The 16798-nt window shown below is 35.7% G+C and overlaps 1 protein-coding gene across 4 annotated transcripts in view; it reads right to left on the bottom strand.

Moving 5' to 3' along the window:
• The window catches only part of LOC129373220 (phospholipid-transporting ATPase ABCA1-like), a 173750-nt gene that overhangs the window by 140013 nt on the left and 16939 nt on the right, over positions 1-16798 (bottom strand). For all 4 annotated transcript variants that reach the window (XM_055051031.1, XM_055051033.1, XM_055051032.1 and 1 more), the window contains 3 exons: positions 16397-16594; positions 9487-9570; positions 9196-9391 (listed from right to left, as the gene is read on the bottom strand). In XM_055051031.1, the coding sequence (XP_054907006.1) occupies positions 9196-9391; positions 9487-9570; positions 16397-16594 (478 nt within the window). The remainder of the gene's footprint in view (positions 1-9195; positions 9392-9486; positions 9571-16396; positions 16595-16798) is intronic.

The raw sequence follows: 16798 nt of genomic DNA, 5'->3' as shown, positions 1-16798 counted from the left end.
TGAAGTAAACACAAGTCAAGGGTCTACACCTGACTACATACTGAAAAACTTCTGTCAACCAAGTAAAAAAAAAACAGAAGAATCAATAAGTACAGAAGCACCAAGATCATTATTAATTTAACTTTTCTGCCAACCTGAATATTGCTACGGTGTGAGAATGCTGTAAGTTACATGAGGTCTGTGCTGTGAGCAAAAGCACCTGGAGCACATCGAAGACGTGTTCTTTTTTTTTTTTCTCCGAAGTTGTTGCAGCGCTAGTGGTTCGTTTTTTTTTTTTTACATTAGACAGGAAAGAGAGTGAGGAGAAGTGGGAAGACATGCGGCAAGGGTCGCCGGAACTGGGAGTCGAACCCGTGACGTCTGCGTTGTGGACTGAGGCCTCCAAGTGTGTTCTTTAACTTTCATTTTGCTTGCTTTGAATCTGAATGAGTCCTTCCTGAAGTGTGGTACTTTATTAAGAAACTGATTAATGTGGTGCGTCATCTGCCATTCAATAGGGCTGTCTGGCTCTCCCTGTTCTTCTGACTCCTGTCAGTGCATCATTGCTTTTTCCTGCCGCATCTAATTATTTTTTTTTTTTATCCGTCAAAATTTCAGTGCCTCAAAGCTCTCACCTCTCATTTCACCGTGGCAGCCATGTCTCCCATCAGAGATAGTTTAGAGGCCATTTTCAGTGCAATTAAATGTTAGCCCTTCTGCCTGGTCATCTTCCCCTGGTGCTCCAGGGAGGTCGGTGCACACACGGCTAATGGCCTCCCTTTAGGTTGGGTCTGGCCACCTGTTCTCTTCGCAAGCTGCAGCGATGGCACTTTCTGCAATCCTAACACTTGAGAAATGAGCAGTGTGCGTTACACTCAGCTCACCAACCGTATGTTCAGCACACGGTTTGGTTTGATTGGAAAACTAACTCCACTTTAGAAAATATTCTTTGTAAGCTTAAGGTGTTTCACAAAATAATTAGAAAAAAATACATTAGCAATCCCGATATGTTTTGCCAGCCGCCTGGTGAGACATGTCAGGGTTTTGACTGAATGCAGCTGCACTCTGCCAGTAAGAAGGTGGCAAGATAAAGACTTCTGATTTCACTACTTCCATAGGCATAGATTGTCCTGTCAATGTTTCTGAAAACAATTCTAGGATTTATACTGACTGGAATAAAAGAGATTAGGGCCAGATGAAAACACTTTTTCAGGCAAGAATATTTTAATTGTTTGTTTTTTCCTATCACACGTAGTCAGTCTATTAAGAGTAAACAACAAACCTATCCAAAAAAACTATTTTTTGTGAAAAACTATTATTTGTGAAAGTAGAATGTCATTATTTAGATTATTAACAGGCACCGAATATAATTTTGACTCAGTTTCACTCCAGGTCCTTTACTGGCAGACCTGTAGAATCATTTAATAATTTAAATATATTCAAAATATTGCAGGTAAAGATTTGTTTCTGTTTTGCAATATTTAAACTCTTGTTTCTATCTTATTTTTGCAGTAGCATGACTGAAAGTTGTTTTGAAATGGTAACCTTTGTAAATAATTCAGCAGTAGTTGACTGGGTTAAGAAATATACAGTAAATTTATACTTCTACCAACTACTTTTGATGGAAGAATAAAATATAATATGCAAATGTGATGCAATTTGTTGATATTAATGTATTTGATCATGATCCTTGAAATAAGCCTAACCCTTAAAAGAACTTCTCAAAATAAATTTGGACAAAAGATCTTAAAAAGCAACACTTCATGCCTTGATCTAAAGAATCTCAAGCACTGATGAGAAACAAAATCAATAACAGCTATAAGCTAATAAAGGGTTGCAAAGATATTTTTGGAGAAAACATGGGGCAATGCTCAACCTTCCCAGATGTGGGTAGCCTACGAAAACTGCTTTATTTCAACCTGAAGAGACTTACATGGAGAGAATCGGTGATTAAAAAAAAAAACAATTTTAAATAATAATTTTTAAAAAAAATCACCCTATGTCTTGTCTCATGACCTGGACGTATTGCTCATTTCCTCATCTACCATTGTCAAATTCTCTTTAAACTGTATAAACTATCACAGTCCTTTCTGATGTTGACAATACAATCTACTCCTTTATACCTATCGATGCAGGTTTAAGACTCTACAGTGCGTGGCAAGTTCTGAGTTGATAGAAAAAAATATCAATATCCGAAATATGAAACAATCATAGCCGACCTTAAATAATCCAACATTTTCCATGAATTATTTCCCATTTATCATTTTGGAATATGAAAAAAAAAACAAGTCTTGGTCTATAATGTTGACTCTCAAAGAAAATCACCACTTAAGTTCAAAATTCACTTAGGTTTCCATTTTTAATGATAAATTAAAATAGAGATTTCTCCAGCCATGTTTATTTCAACTTGAATGTCAAGCATTTTAATAATGGAATCCAAGTTGACAGAATAAATGCATTACTTCTCTTTATTTACTTATTGTTTCAGCACACAAAGCTGCAGGGCTTGTTTTTCTTTTCAGTAAAATCTGCACTTGTTTTGTTTAATAGACTGCTGTGTAGCTAAACTTGGCCAGCTGTTCTGCTTATGATGGGACAGAAACAGACGCGCTTCATGTTTCACATAACAAAATGTGAAATTTGGGCATTTAAGAGAAGTTAAAATTTAGCTTTAAGGCAATAATTTCATAGTCTGGATTAAAATAGCTCTGTGTTTACAACTCCCAACATTAAACTAAATATCTAATGAAGTATGTGTGGTTAAAATGTTAGTCATTTATTTATCTAACAATTTTTTTCCACATCGGGCTAAATGTGTATATTTATTACAAAAGAATATTGACAAAGTGATGAAAAAACCTGATTAACTTTTTTCCTCACCATTTACATAAGACTATGAATAGAATGAATAATCTGAATATTTCTAAATCTGTGCATTTGAAAATATATTTTGTAATCTCTGTCCTCATACATCACCATTACATATCATTAGGGGTGCACCAAATGCAGTTTTCTGGCCAATCGATGATCTTTTAAAACGCCTTATCTGCCAATACCAATTTTGGACGATTATTGCCTGAAATGTTACTCAATATAGCGAGAAAATTGCTGAATTGCTGAATTCATGCCAGTGGGATGACTATTGTTGATTACAAACATGCAGACATAACCTGGTGGGCCGGTCAATCAGTAAAACCTTTCTCATGGGAGAGCAAAAGAAGACAGGTTGATTTTTCATCTTTGTCAAGGTAGACAAGATCAGTGGATAACATCGACTTCACATGTAAAAAATGACAGATCACTGATCTCCCAAAATTAAGAAAATCGGCACTGATAAATCGGTGCATCACTACATCTGTGAAAAATCGCCTCATTTTCCAGATGTCCTCCCTTTGATTTTTGGTTGCTCTTGCAACTGTGGTCATCTCAGTCTGAGACAACCACAATAAAAATGCGAAAAGAATATCTTGGATTTAAGATATATGAGTCAGTTAATTTAAGAGAATCAACAGAGAAATGTTCATGATCAATTCACTGATTGAAAAATTTTATCAGGAACAATCATTTTAATAATATTTATTGACCAAAATAATCATGGTTTCAGTATCAGTATGTGAATTTCTTTGATTTAAGCAATCCAATGTGATTTTTTTTTCACTACACTCCATTTTTCTTGATTGTAATTCCCATTCTGTTTAGGCAAGGTCACTTGAAAAATATCACAGCAGAGGGGAAAATCGGGCCTTTGTCAGGTCTGCTCCTCAATTTTGTAACAAACTGCTTCTTCACATCATGAAATCCCATTTAAATACTCACTGTTATTCTTGGATTTGTCATTGGAAAGTGCTTCAATAAATTTGCGAGCAAATGACAAATGGACTAACTAAAAAGACATGCACTATTTTGTTCCTGACTTCATTCTGATAATCAAAGTGAGAGGCAACGTTTCTCAACAAAAAGTGAGAATAAAGGTGACAGTGACAAATGCTTTGCAGCTTAATATGAATCACCTTTGTGTCTTGGGAAAGATAAATCATTTTTGTATATTTTCTGTGCTGAAGGGTGTATCAGATTACAGAGGTGACATATTCTCCAAGTTTTTCTTGTTTTTTTTTGACAACAGAAGCATAGTTTATTACCGAACAGACGCTGAAACAAGACAAAACAACAAGCTGGTCTATACACTAGCCTTAGCCACAGGAAAATAATTGCTTGGAGCCTTAAGCCAACCCCTCAACTTACCTGACAAATTTAATCAATTTGAGTTGTACCCTAGAGAGGGGCTCAATTCAGTACCTCTGTGAAACAGTGCTGTCAAACTCACACACATGCACACACGCCCACACTTATATTTCTAACTGTGTTTGTCTTTCTAACTATATGTATTGGCTTCCATTTGCTTTTTGTATTTGGACCTTTGAACAAGAAGTTTAACTACCTCTGATCAGCAATAAATTAAGTTAGAATTTTATTATTTTTAAAGTAAATTCTTCAACAAAAATGTGAAAGGTAACAAAAGATACTTTTAAAGTAAAACTAAATTTGTAGGATAGTATTTTAAAAGGAAGTAAAGAAAAAAACGTTTGCGTGATGATTAGCCAAAATGTGATGTAACAGTCATTTTACATAAACAACAGCTGCCCGTTGGACTCCTCGGTGAGTTCCAGCTGTTACATGAAAACATTTTATGGTGTAATAGTTTACAAAGTTGTGATTTGTCATGCGTTTAATTTAAAAGACGGAGAAATGTATGTGTCTGTGTCATTCTTGTTTACAGGTTCCAAGCCTCTGCGTGTATTTATGGTCAACCGAGTTTTTCTGCAAGCAGTCTACCAGCATAATGCACTGAGATATTGAGAAAATAACTATGAAACACACGAAAGACTCCACAAACAGCACATATATTTTCTTGTTTGATAGTTCACCTCAAAACAACATCATATAAACATTAACATTAGGTTTATACAATGCTTTGAAAAAAGTGTTTGCTCACTTCAGTAATCCATCTTGTTTCTCCTATTTGGTTATACTTGAAAGATTGAAATCAACTCAATTCAAACATCAGACAATGATAACCGGGGAAAATAGCAGATGCTGTTTTCAGATTGTTTCATTTGCTTAGAGACAGACTATATGCAGACTTAGACAAAGGCTTAGGGGGTTAGGCTTACCTCAACCATTGAGATCATACATGGAGCCTGTTTGATAACATGAAGGCGGCCAAATGATTGCAAGTTTCTAGAGAGTGCTAAAGATTATTTATAAGGCTTTAGCACTCAAATGAACCACAGATAGATTCTTCACAAATGGAGAAAACATGAAACATAAAAAATAATAATAAATACAAAGACACTGTTCCCCAAGCCCTTTGGAAAAATATTGAGTGAACTGACAAGTGAAAAATAAAATTTTCAGAAGGATTGCAGCTTGTTAAATCTGTTGTAAAGCTGGCACAGAATCATATAAACATTCAAACATGCTGGGAGTATCCCAAGGCTGCTTTCCTCCTAAAAGTCTTAGGTGACTTTCCATAATTGATGAAATCCATTAATTCTCCTCCAAAAAATATAAATGTATACAAACAAAATGAAAGCTTTGGAATAACATACTGAGGTCTGGACACCAAATGGGATATGGTTCTTTTATGAAAATCCTAAAATGTGGATGAAAAACAAACATTGATCATCCAGAATGTGAAACAAATTTGGTTTTTCACATTTTGAAGTGAACCACCATAACTAGTTGAAAAAACAACCAGTATAATATTTCTATGAAATACAGTTCAAGTTCCCTTACGTAAGCAATACAAAGGTTACTGTCCAAAGTTTAAATTTTGCTGATTCATTAGCAAAAACCCAAGATCTGGCCTCTGTTTCCCTGATCCTCTGAGAGTACTTTTAGACTTACACAAGAGGCATAATTGGCCATTATGCATACATACTGCATATCCCAGGACCATTTACATAGACCAACAGAATGAAATGCTACAGCAGATCTGAAAAAGCCATTAGCATGCTAACTGAGATGTTACTGCTTATTATGTAAGTAGGGTACGCTGTCTTCGCTAATTTACACTGGCATGAGCATGCAGTTTCACTCCGCAGAGTAACTTTATTCCCAAGGAATAACAGCTTCTTATTAAAATCTAATTTTGTGCAGTTTTCTCCAAAGAGCAAGCATTTAATGAAACAGGACTGTGGGGTCTCTAATGAGCAGGGGGCTACAAGATGTTTCACTGCACATCTAAGGCTCAGAGCATTTATGGTACAAGCTCATTCAGTTATTCTTTAAGCTCCCCACAAACACATCACACTGTAACCTGGAGTTGTGCTTTTATGAATGCATTGTTTTTGTTTTGTTTTGTTGGATTTTTTTCTTAAAAACAATTTTAAAAATTATTTGTAGGACAAGGGCAAGCGCTGATTTTAACCTAGATAAATAAACGCAATTGCATACTGAAAATCTCTGATCCTTCTGAGAATTCTGACATGTTTTTCAAAAGCATTTCACTAATTTTTTATCTTTTCACAAACTAGGTTCTAAAAAATTTTCATTACAGCAAATAAACGGTAAATCTAAAGAATTATGGTCGTGAAACTACAAACTCTGGACATATTTTACATTTGTTTCTCAGAAATTAAGAAAAATAAAAACATTTTTAAAAAATTAATAAATAAAAATCAGGACTTTTAGCAACCCAGTCTCAAAATGAGCAGATATGTTAAATGCACTGTAATCATTTTTAATTATTATGCAGCACATGGATGTACCTCATTTGCATTTTACTTCGTTTTGTCATTAACAAATTGCTACGTAGACATGAGAAACAAAAATCCCTGCATGCATAGCCAGTGTGCCCATTTCACCTTGATAGAGTCCTCAACCTTTACACTAATAATTCAGACATCAAACACAAGCTTTACTGCAATGAGAGCACCAGGTTAGATCAAAGGCTGATGCACAACTGTTTATATAATCTACATTTCAGCTTTTACTAATTAAATCAATCAAGCATGAGTACACTTATGTTATTTTGCAGGAAGTGATCCAGTTTCTTCTTACGTGTGTAAATGAAGCAGTTTTCTGTGTTACCACTTGGAATAAATCTCTAATCAGCAGCTTCACACTTCCACTAGGCACATAGCAGTGTGGAGGAAGTCTTAACTTTACAATATTGATGTATTCCTGCACTGCTGTGAATTGTCGATATGGAAGACAAATATCTAAAAGATGTACGCACAACGTATAGAAAATCTTTGGGAAGGCTTTGGTGAGTGGCATTTCTGCCCTTACCGCAATAATACCTGTTTCACTGAGAATAACTAACTTTAACGAACTTTTATGTTTGCTCTAGGATTGATTCATAACCGGGACACAATCTGTCTCACTGCTGAGCAGCATGATGGCTTGACATTCTCATGATGATTATATTGCCTATAATTGGTTGGACGGATGTCCGACAAGCATCTGGATTACATTTTGTGATATTGTATGACTGCTAAGTTGGGTTTTCATTTAACTAAGGCAGTATGAGCAAAATATGCTGTATAAAAGTTTACATTCTGAATATAATCATCTTTTTGGCATTCATGTTAGCATCCATCATGGTGTCCATCATTCTGGCTGGTCAAATTGATTCTTCCATTTGATTTAAATTTCTAAGAGGAAAAGCCTCAGTTTAGCATCCCCTCTGAGATCAGTGATCCGACTGTTCGCCAAGCTGAAATAATAGCATTTTTTGTCTCACTTTATTAAAACCTAATTTTATGAAATTGTGTCGTGAAAATGTGTATGTTTTAATTACAAAAGTCTTTTAATTGTACAGTTTGTGGCTGAGCAAACCCCCCTTCTGGCCAATTTCTGTAAAACAGCACCATTCCTGAACATCTGAGGGCAATGTGGTTCATTATGTTAATGAAAGTAACACTTCTATTGAAATAAATATGTCATGGAAAAGTGGTGGCATTGTAAATATTGTGAAATTATGAAATATTCAAGACTGTAAATGTTCAAAGTGCTTTAAATCTGCTTTGGAACCGTCATCATTCTAACCAGCCACAAGTTTGACTCTCAAATGAAAACTCACCTTTTTTTATTTTTAAACTTAAGGCAGCAATGATTGAAAGGTCACACTAAACCACCAGACCCTTTATAAACGAAAATGGAAACTGTCCAGTTAACTACTTGTAGGCGAACTTAGCCATCTTCACAGAAATCCCGATAACAGTTGGACCCGGCACTATAATTAGCAATTAGTTGAAGAACTTGGCTGCCATGGTAGCATTGTAGTTTCTAATATCACAAAATGCTAATTCATACCAAAATCTTCATCAAGACTTTTTATCCTGATGACAAAAAGTCCGTCTGTGGGAAGTTTTGAAAGCCAATTTTAGCATTCTATATATGTGGTTCATTCACTCCTACTTGGGAGAATGTGATGTGGAATTTCCTTTGCATTAACAAAACATCATTATATCGGTTCAGAGACCAAACAACTTTTAAATGGAATGAAAAGAGCTGATTTGATAGGTTAAGGCAGATGCCTGCCGCAGACTCAATCTGCAAGGATGCATTGCTAATCAAGCCCGGTTTCCGAGCTCCAGCAAAGGGGCCAACTGTGTCACAGGTGCTTGCTTCTGGATGTGCGTAAGTGGCCGCATCCTGTGCAACTACACAGCTGGCAGCACTGCACAACCATCCCCTACTAATTCATCTTTTCTTCCTCACCAGCAAACGGGAAATACATAAGGTTTCCTCCAATCTGTCTGAACTGTGTAATTGCTGAAATATAATTACTTTCAGTGTTTGTCTCTTCAACAGCTCCCCTAACATGATAAATTGTCCATTTCTGGTGTACGGCATGATTAAATTCAGATTTTTTTCAACAATTTTCAACCAAAATTGCCTCAGATTCTCATACAAAACAGATAAAATTGAGGCTTTATGAACACTCAGGGATATTCTGCCACCCATGATAATACTATGTAATTCCAAGCAATTTCCTACTTTCATAATGCAGCACAATGAAAAGCAACGTGGGACAGTAAAATTACCACAAATCAATCCCTGTGACATACTGCATTAAGTACCACAGGTTTCTGTTTTCTCCCCTACTTTTGCTGGATGCTGTTATCAAATTTGGTGCAGTCCTACAGCTGGAAAACAGGATCTGTGCGACCGCATGTCACAAAGAAATTACATCCCTACGGCACCTACCAGAACTGTTGCCCATGCTGGAATTTGACATATTGTTAGCCATCTGTGTAGGTGAAGGAAAACTGAAGGTCATCTTGGTGAAGTTGTAGTTAGGCTGCTTCCCACAGAGCAGCATGTTGACGCTTCCAAAGATGTCCTCTCGAAAATCCAGGGACTCTGCTGCCTTAAAGTTCATGGAGTTCCACAGCCTGACAACCTGGTTGAGGAAAAAGGAGGAGAAAAGGTATTTTTACATAGCAATATCTAGAGGATATTTAGATTTTTCCAAAGAGTGAGGATATTAACACCAACATTCTCGATCAATGGCAGTGCATCTGCACTGGTTTTTCTCATTAGTGCCTCTGTGTCCGCTGGATTCAGGTCAGCTGAGGGGATCTTGAGGAATAATTGAAACAGAGAAATTAGCCACAATGCAAATATTGACAATAAAATCATTGTCAACATTACAGAAGTCATGTCACACTTTGTCAATGTCATCACAAAAACTTTTACTGTATTTTTGGGGGGAGGTTTATATAGACCAACACAAAGAGGGATTTTTTGTGGAGAAAAAAGTGCCCTTCATTTACATTCAGTCCAATCCAACTGGTTATTTTCAAATTTTATCTAATTAGTATACGGTGAGTAATTTAATCTCTGTAAAAGTGCATGTTCTTTGAAGACCTGAGAGATTTATTAAAGCACAAACACCATGAAAACTAAAGAACATTGCTGAGGGGAAGTTTAAAGCAGGGTTAGATTAGAAGCAATGGATATTTGACTACAAGCCTACCAACATATAGTTGTTGGTATGTAAGGCAAGTATTTATCAGAAGAGCAGCTAAGAATCTGTAGTAGTTATAGAGGAGCCAGAGTTCCATAGCGCATATAGGAAATTTTGCAACGAGACGACTGTTAGCTAAATGGAGCTAAATACAGTGCAATTCTGGAATGACTGCTGTGTGAGGCTGCTAACTTGAAACTGTTCAGTTCAAGTTAGCAGTGGTAGAGTTTTGCCTTCCAGCAGGACAATAAACCAGAACTAAAATGGAATCGTTTGGCTAGTCATTGGAACGTCACAGTCATGTCCAGAGATTTTATCTATAGATATGCAAGCAAGCAGAAACAAACCCCAAATGAGTTGCTGATGTATTTATTGTGAAATGCGGTCAAACAGAGAATTAAAAGGGGAGCTGAACAGAAATTCACAAGACAAATTTGTATGGTAAAAAAAGGGGAGGAGGGGAATATACTCTCTTCATAAATTGTACTACCTTCTGAAGTACAATTACATTGAAGTGATGGCAATGCGAATAAGAAAAAGGAAAAAGAAAACACCTTTCATCCATTCCCTCAGCCTTTCCCACCCCGCGTTCTTTTCTTTTATCGTGGGAGTTCAAAACATTACAGTTCTTAGTCATGTTAAGGGGACAATGCAGGGCCAGCTCGATCTGAACTTTTGAATTAAAATTTCCAGGGTCACACTGGTTTTCTGCCAAATAGACTCACTAATGTGCTTCCCTGATTAAAAAATATTTTCAGTCAACCTTGAAAAATTTAGTTGTGCAACAGAATGTCTGGTATTTTAATTGTGTTTAGAAAACATAAAACTAAGCTGTTGTATATTTTTCTCAATTATTCATAATGTGCAGTTTGATGCTTATTAATGTGTCACGCTTAACATTGTCAGTTTCTTTACTGATATATAACAACAAAAACTAGCATCATATTTTGTCTTTTTTAAAAACACAGCATTGTTACAACCAACAAAACAACATGTAGTTTAGTGTATTCCCCTAAATTATGTAAAAGTGCCATTATTATATTTCATTCACAACCTTACAAGGTAATATACTGATCAGATTTTTTACATTTGGAGCCATTTCAAATTGAATTGTATAAAAGTTATGTAAAAGTAGCTTCTTTTATTTCAGAGAAGAATTATTTCATTCAGTCACTTCTCTTTGTTACTTTAAATTAAATGTCAAAGTGCACAAGGGGTAATAAGATTGCATCTAAATGTCTTGGTGGGTTACTGCCTACAGACTCACCGATTTAAAAATGTGGGCAGATCTTGTCATCAGATATTAATATTGCTGTTATAACAGATATTACAAATATATATTTGATGTGTTTCCCTGTCCTTTGGACAAGCTAAAATCTACTGTCTCTCTGCTTCAGTTAAACACCTAATAATCCTGAACTGCATCATGAACACTGTATCCAAACAAATACCAGAAGACCAACCTCCATCTCTACTGCTCCAGAAACACAAACAGAAATAAGGTGGAAATAAATATAGGCTATTAATATCAGCACATATTCAAAATGACTAACAATCTGTCAATTATTGTTGAAAATGGAAAAGAGCACATGCTCCGGTAGAGAAAAATAGGCATGGTCCATTTGGGCAAGAATGACAACCAATTTTTAAAACTTTAAAAACCTAAAATTTGACAAATAACTCTAAATTAGGATGCAAGTATTTGTTGCTGCCACAACCAGTGAGGATGATAAGACAAATTTTCAATGCTTAATTTTGAAGATCTGTAGCAAAGTTTTCATCACAAGATCAATCCTTAACAATAACATGATTTTAAGGTTATGTGGTATCTTTATTACTATATGCCAGTCAACATGAAGGTTAGTTTATGGTCACTCATAAGCTGATGTAATTATAACCTTTGTCTCAGTGTTGTTCAAAAGCAATTGTATTAGATTGGCATTAGAACTACTTAGCGTTCCTGTGACATTCTGAAATCCTACAATATGAATGCGATCAGGGAAACTAAATGGCACGCCCTTTTAACCACCATTAGATTCATGCATCAAGTGTCAGCGGTAGCCTTTATTAAGAGTGTTTGCTTCGTCTTTGGTGGTTTAACTCCCAAAGCATAGGGATGCATGAAGAACAATGGTCAAAAAAAAAGTTGAGCGTAGACATCATGTCTGGATAATACACAAAGGAAATTTACGAGAAACAATTTTCAGGAGAAAAAATGAACTACTTTGTACACACTGTTCAAATAAAACTTGAAGTATTTTTAAATAGAGGGGATATTTACTTTCATTGTTAATGAGAGAAGGAAATTAAATTGGAATTCACTGGAGTCTCCTAATTTTGAGGAAGACCACGCTAAATCACCTGGTAATGATCAGTGGATGAGGAGTCCAATTAAGAGGTACATTAAGTCAGTACCATCACAAATCAGAATTGCTTTCTGGTTGTAAACTTCCCTGTTCACAAGCTTTTGTTTTAGCGCAAGAATTAGGATGGTATACGCCGCCTGGGAAAAATTTCCCCTGAGATTTTACCAGATTTTGTCACAATACAAGTGCAAACTTCACTGAAGTTTTGTATGATAGACCAACTCAGAGTACCGCATAATTGTTAAGTGGATGAAAAATGATAGACAGTTTTCGAACTTTGAATTAATTTAAATGTGTCAAGTGTCTGTCCCCAACTCTGGTCCTCAGGGCCCGCTACACTGCATGTTTTAGATGTTTCCCCACTCCAGCACAACCAATTCAAATGATTGCGTTACCTCGTTAGCATGCAGTCAGTTGCTACAGAAGCCTGTTAATCACCCAGCAGCTGGGACACACCTACAGCATGCAGGACAGTGGGCCCTAAGGACCAAGATTATGGAACTATGATTAAGGGTATGGCTCTATCAGGTTTGTACATACAGACACCATAATTTTTTCCCATTGTAGTACTGAAAGATGGCCGTGTATCACATAAAATCTCAATAAAATGCACTAATGTTTGGTTTTACAACTTACCAAAATGTGAAAAAGTTTAAGGGATTTGAACACTATTGCAACTCATCACAATCTCATGTAATATCTTAAATAATGTGTATATGACAGGATGTTCTGATAGTTGAGAACAACATATTTGTGCTTCCTCCACACACAAAGGTGTAAAAATTACATCAAGATCAGTTTAGACTAGACTCTGACTCATTCCTTTGTCTATTTCTTTGTGCCGTTGTTGTTATCACAATCACTCAGTAATGTCAGGCTTTAAGTGTGAAGGCACTGATGTTCTTTTCCATCTATCTGCTTGAGGCGCTGAAGAGCTTTTCCACCATATCTTGTCTGGGCCTCCCTTTTTTCTATGTCTGAAAACGCCTGTGGGCTTAAATTGTTCAAAAAGCTCTCTCCTACGAACTTCCTGCCTTATCACTTATTTATTGGATTTTCTGTCCCATATATTTTCTCTCAAAGATAAAGTCAAAGAAAAGTGCAGGCTTTCATTATCCCCAAAGGAACCGGAGGCACATTTTTAAAATAAATTAGGAAAACATTTGCCTAAATGAGTAATTATTTTGTACCTGCATATATTGAATAGGTTCACAGATGAAAAAACATACACCTGTGAACACCTTCAGTATAACACTACTACTATAGTGTTATGGTACATATAGGTTTTTGCTTGCACTGCTTAGCTTAGAGTATTCAGTGACAAATCTTCATATTTTCTATTCAGAGATTTTTTCTATATATTAATCAGACAGACTATGATTCAGAGAAGTTTCATTATCAATGCTGCACTTGACAAGATGCCCTTAAAGTCACAACAAAGTTCAATGTATTTTATGAGAGTCTTATGTAAAAGAGCAGCACTATGTGGCACATAACTGAAATGGAATAAAAATGATTCGATTTAATACTTTTTTTTACAAGACTTCCTATTCCAACAGTTTTTAAAGGGACTCTTTGCTGTAGTTACAGCTGTAAATCTTTTCCAATCCATAGTGATGGAAAATTCAATGACTGAAACATTGATAAATATGAAAATGGGTTCAAAATTAATTACTGATGTCCGAAACGTGTGTGATCTAACATAATTAATCTGTTTATGGTACATTACACCTGGCGTTGAACAGAACGTGATGGGAATGTGCTCATGTGTTGAGCAATTAGTTTGACCTTTTGCCATCCAGGAAGCGATTCATGATGCTTTAGTGCAGAACGAACAAGTAAAAAACTCTTTTGTGCCATATTCTGTCAAACTCCTAAACCAAAGGAGGAATAAATGAACTCACCAGTGCAGATCACATTTTAGCTTTCTGTTATGCATTATGTGGAAATGTTTATGATGGCGTGTTATAATTGTAGTTCTTATGGGAGGCATTTGGCAGATTACGTAAACCAAATTTCTATTTTTATGGACAATAAAGTTTTTATCTTATCCATTTCAAAAAGAAACTGTAAAGTACACAAAAACTTTGAATGTGTTTGCTCAGCAGTTCTGCAATGGTAAAAACCTTTTAGACTGTTTTTTTCAAGGCCGGGACTTTAGTCCAAGGTTAAATAGTCAGTAAGATCTTCCACTTCAACATACACTTTGGTCTTGGTGCTTAAAAATTAGGATTATCAGCCCAGGATGTCACAATACCAGTGATATCCCAGTTCTCCACATGACACTAAAAAGACATGTGAATCATGACAGTCCTACAGTGTACAGAGGCTTCAGCATCTCAAGCCAAATCATATTCCTCTGCGCCAACTCGTCTTGGCACCTTGGCACGTCTGCAATAGCGATGAAATTGCATTTTGATAAGTCTTCTCCTTCTCCACGGAATACACACTGACCTGATTGAGGAGATACTTCTTCAATTCCCTAAGATAATATTCTTAGTTCAGGACCACAGTTCCCCCCTCAAACCACGCATCAACATCTTGTCCCTTACTGAGTCACTTAATGGCTTTCCAGAGCTTCATTTAGGCCAACCAAATGTCTTGTCAGTGAAAATGACTCAATCTGATTCCATGTCCCCATGCACCCTCAGTACTCATTTTTATTAGGGAGTAAAGAATAACAGAGGGTCAAATTTAGATGCATTTTAATTTGTAAAATATTTTAAGTATCATGTGCTATTTTCTGTCCACTTTAAAGTTATGTACTATGTTGTAATCACTTATAAAAAGATAAAATACAAACTTTTAGCTTGCAACCTTGCAGTCTCTAATTATGTTGGAGTATGAATAATTTTGTGAAACACTGTAAATGAGTTTGCAAACAGAGACCAGAGGAAGACACTAAATTCGCAAATTAGGAAAAGACGTTTTAGTCAGTTCTGTTGTGTCTGACCACAATATGTGCAAGTACAGTGAATGTAACAGCACAGATGTCTTTAATTTGAGGTTTTTGTCTTTTAATGCGCCAAAATATGATTAGTTTATCCAATTCAAGCACCAATCAATGCTTTTAAAGCAGGCGCTATAAAAAAGATTGTTAATGGCCCACACACTGTTCAGTCACAATTTATATACTGCTTTCTGACAGCAAAATTGGGAGGAGGTGAAAGAAAGCTAATTTTACTGTTTATCTGACCAAAACACGAGGAGAATCAACCAAATCAGCGCTCTATGATGATAGTCATTTAACCAGTTTATCAAATGACAGTCAAAATCTATAAACATTTTACTTTTTTAGAACACTTTTTGTCATACAAAACTTTGCTCCAATTGTTTGAAGCGATGAGCCATGAACATAAACCAATTCAGTTTTCATCTTACCTAGAGCAAAGTAAGTCAACAGATTCAACCAGAAACATAAATAATGATCTTTGTAATCATGGTTCATAAAGAATGAACACTTTAGAGTTGCTTTAATAATTTGATAAACTAGTGTTGCACTACAGCAACAATATTTAGGTAAATCCTTTCTCACCAATGATAATTCCTCCGACTTTCATCTTATATGATTTATAGAGTTTGGGCTGACTACAGGTTTTAAATGCTGTTCTTATATATTGCTAAATTATAATTCTTAAAGCGAATCCACAATCTGTGCATCTCCAGTAAATATTGAGTTAACTTTTAATTACAATTCCATTAAAAAATCCAAAATTGTTTTTTGAGTCTTATAAAAAGGAGGTTTAAAATATATTACAGCTATTAAAATTGCCACTCCTTAAATCATCTTGGAACGCTGTAAAAAGTTTAGTTCTCGTTAAATTCTTATTTTTAAAACAGCCTTGATTAATCCAGACAGCGTTGCAGAGGTCGAACTAGGATTTTTTTTTCATTAAGATGACCAGTTTTATTACATCCAATCAGTGTGAAGCCCTTGCTGAATATTATTATCATTCAATATTCCTTTAAACTTTTCCAAAGTATTCAAAACTTGCTAACAAACTAAGCAAACTTTGTTAGACAAGTTTTGAAATATGTTGGTTCAGTGGAGGTTGGCGAGGAAGAGGCTTACCTCTGAAAGCATTTTCCTCACATCCACGTTTTGTAGAAGGACTTGCTGGGTTTTAATCAGCTGCTGTTGACTGAGGGAGCAGCTGACATTTTGAAAAGCCTCCCTCCCAGCTTGGCTGCTAAATTGGACATAGTCATCCAGATCTGTCCCCTCACACAAGATGCTCCTCACATTGTCAGACCTTGGGATGCCCATCGTCTGAAAAAAAACAAAAATAAAACAGCACTGCCAAAAAGTCGGCACACGAGGGAATAGTGCATCTATCCATAAGTTTTTGGGTAAGAGGAGGAGTTTATTCTCCCATTTAGTGGTAATGCCGTAGCAAAAATACTGAAATATATCAAAGCAAGTCTTTGTAGATTTCTAGGTAATTTAAAAAATAATAACATTTTTTTATTGTTA

The sequence above is a fragment of the Poeciliopsis prolifica genome, unplaced genomic scaffold (assembly GCF_027474105.1).
Source record: "Poeciliopsis prolifica strain line A6 unplaced genomic scaffold, Auburn_PproV2 SCAFFOLD032, whole genome shotgun sequence".
Taxonomy (NCBI): domain Eukaryota; kingdom Metazoa; phylum Chordata; class Actinopteri; order Cyprinodontiformes; family Poeciliidae; genus Poeciliopsis; species Poeciliopsis prolifica.
Note: the sequence above shows the minus strand (reverse complement) of the source record. Positions and strands in the feature narration are given on the sequence as shown.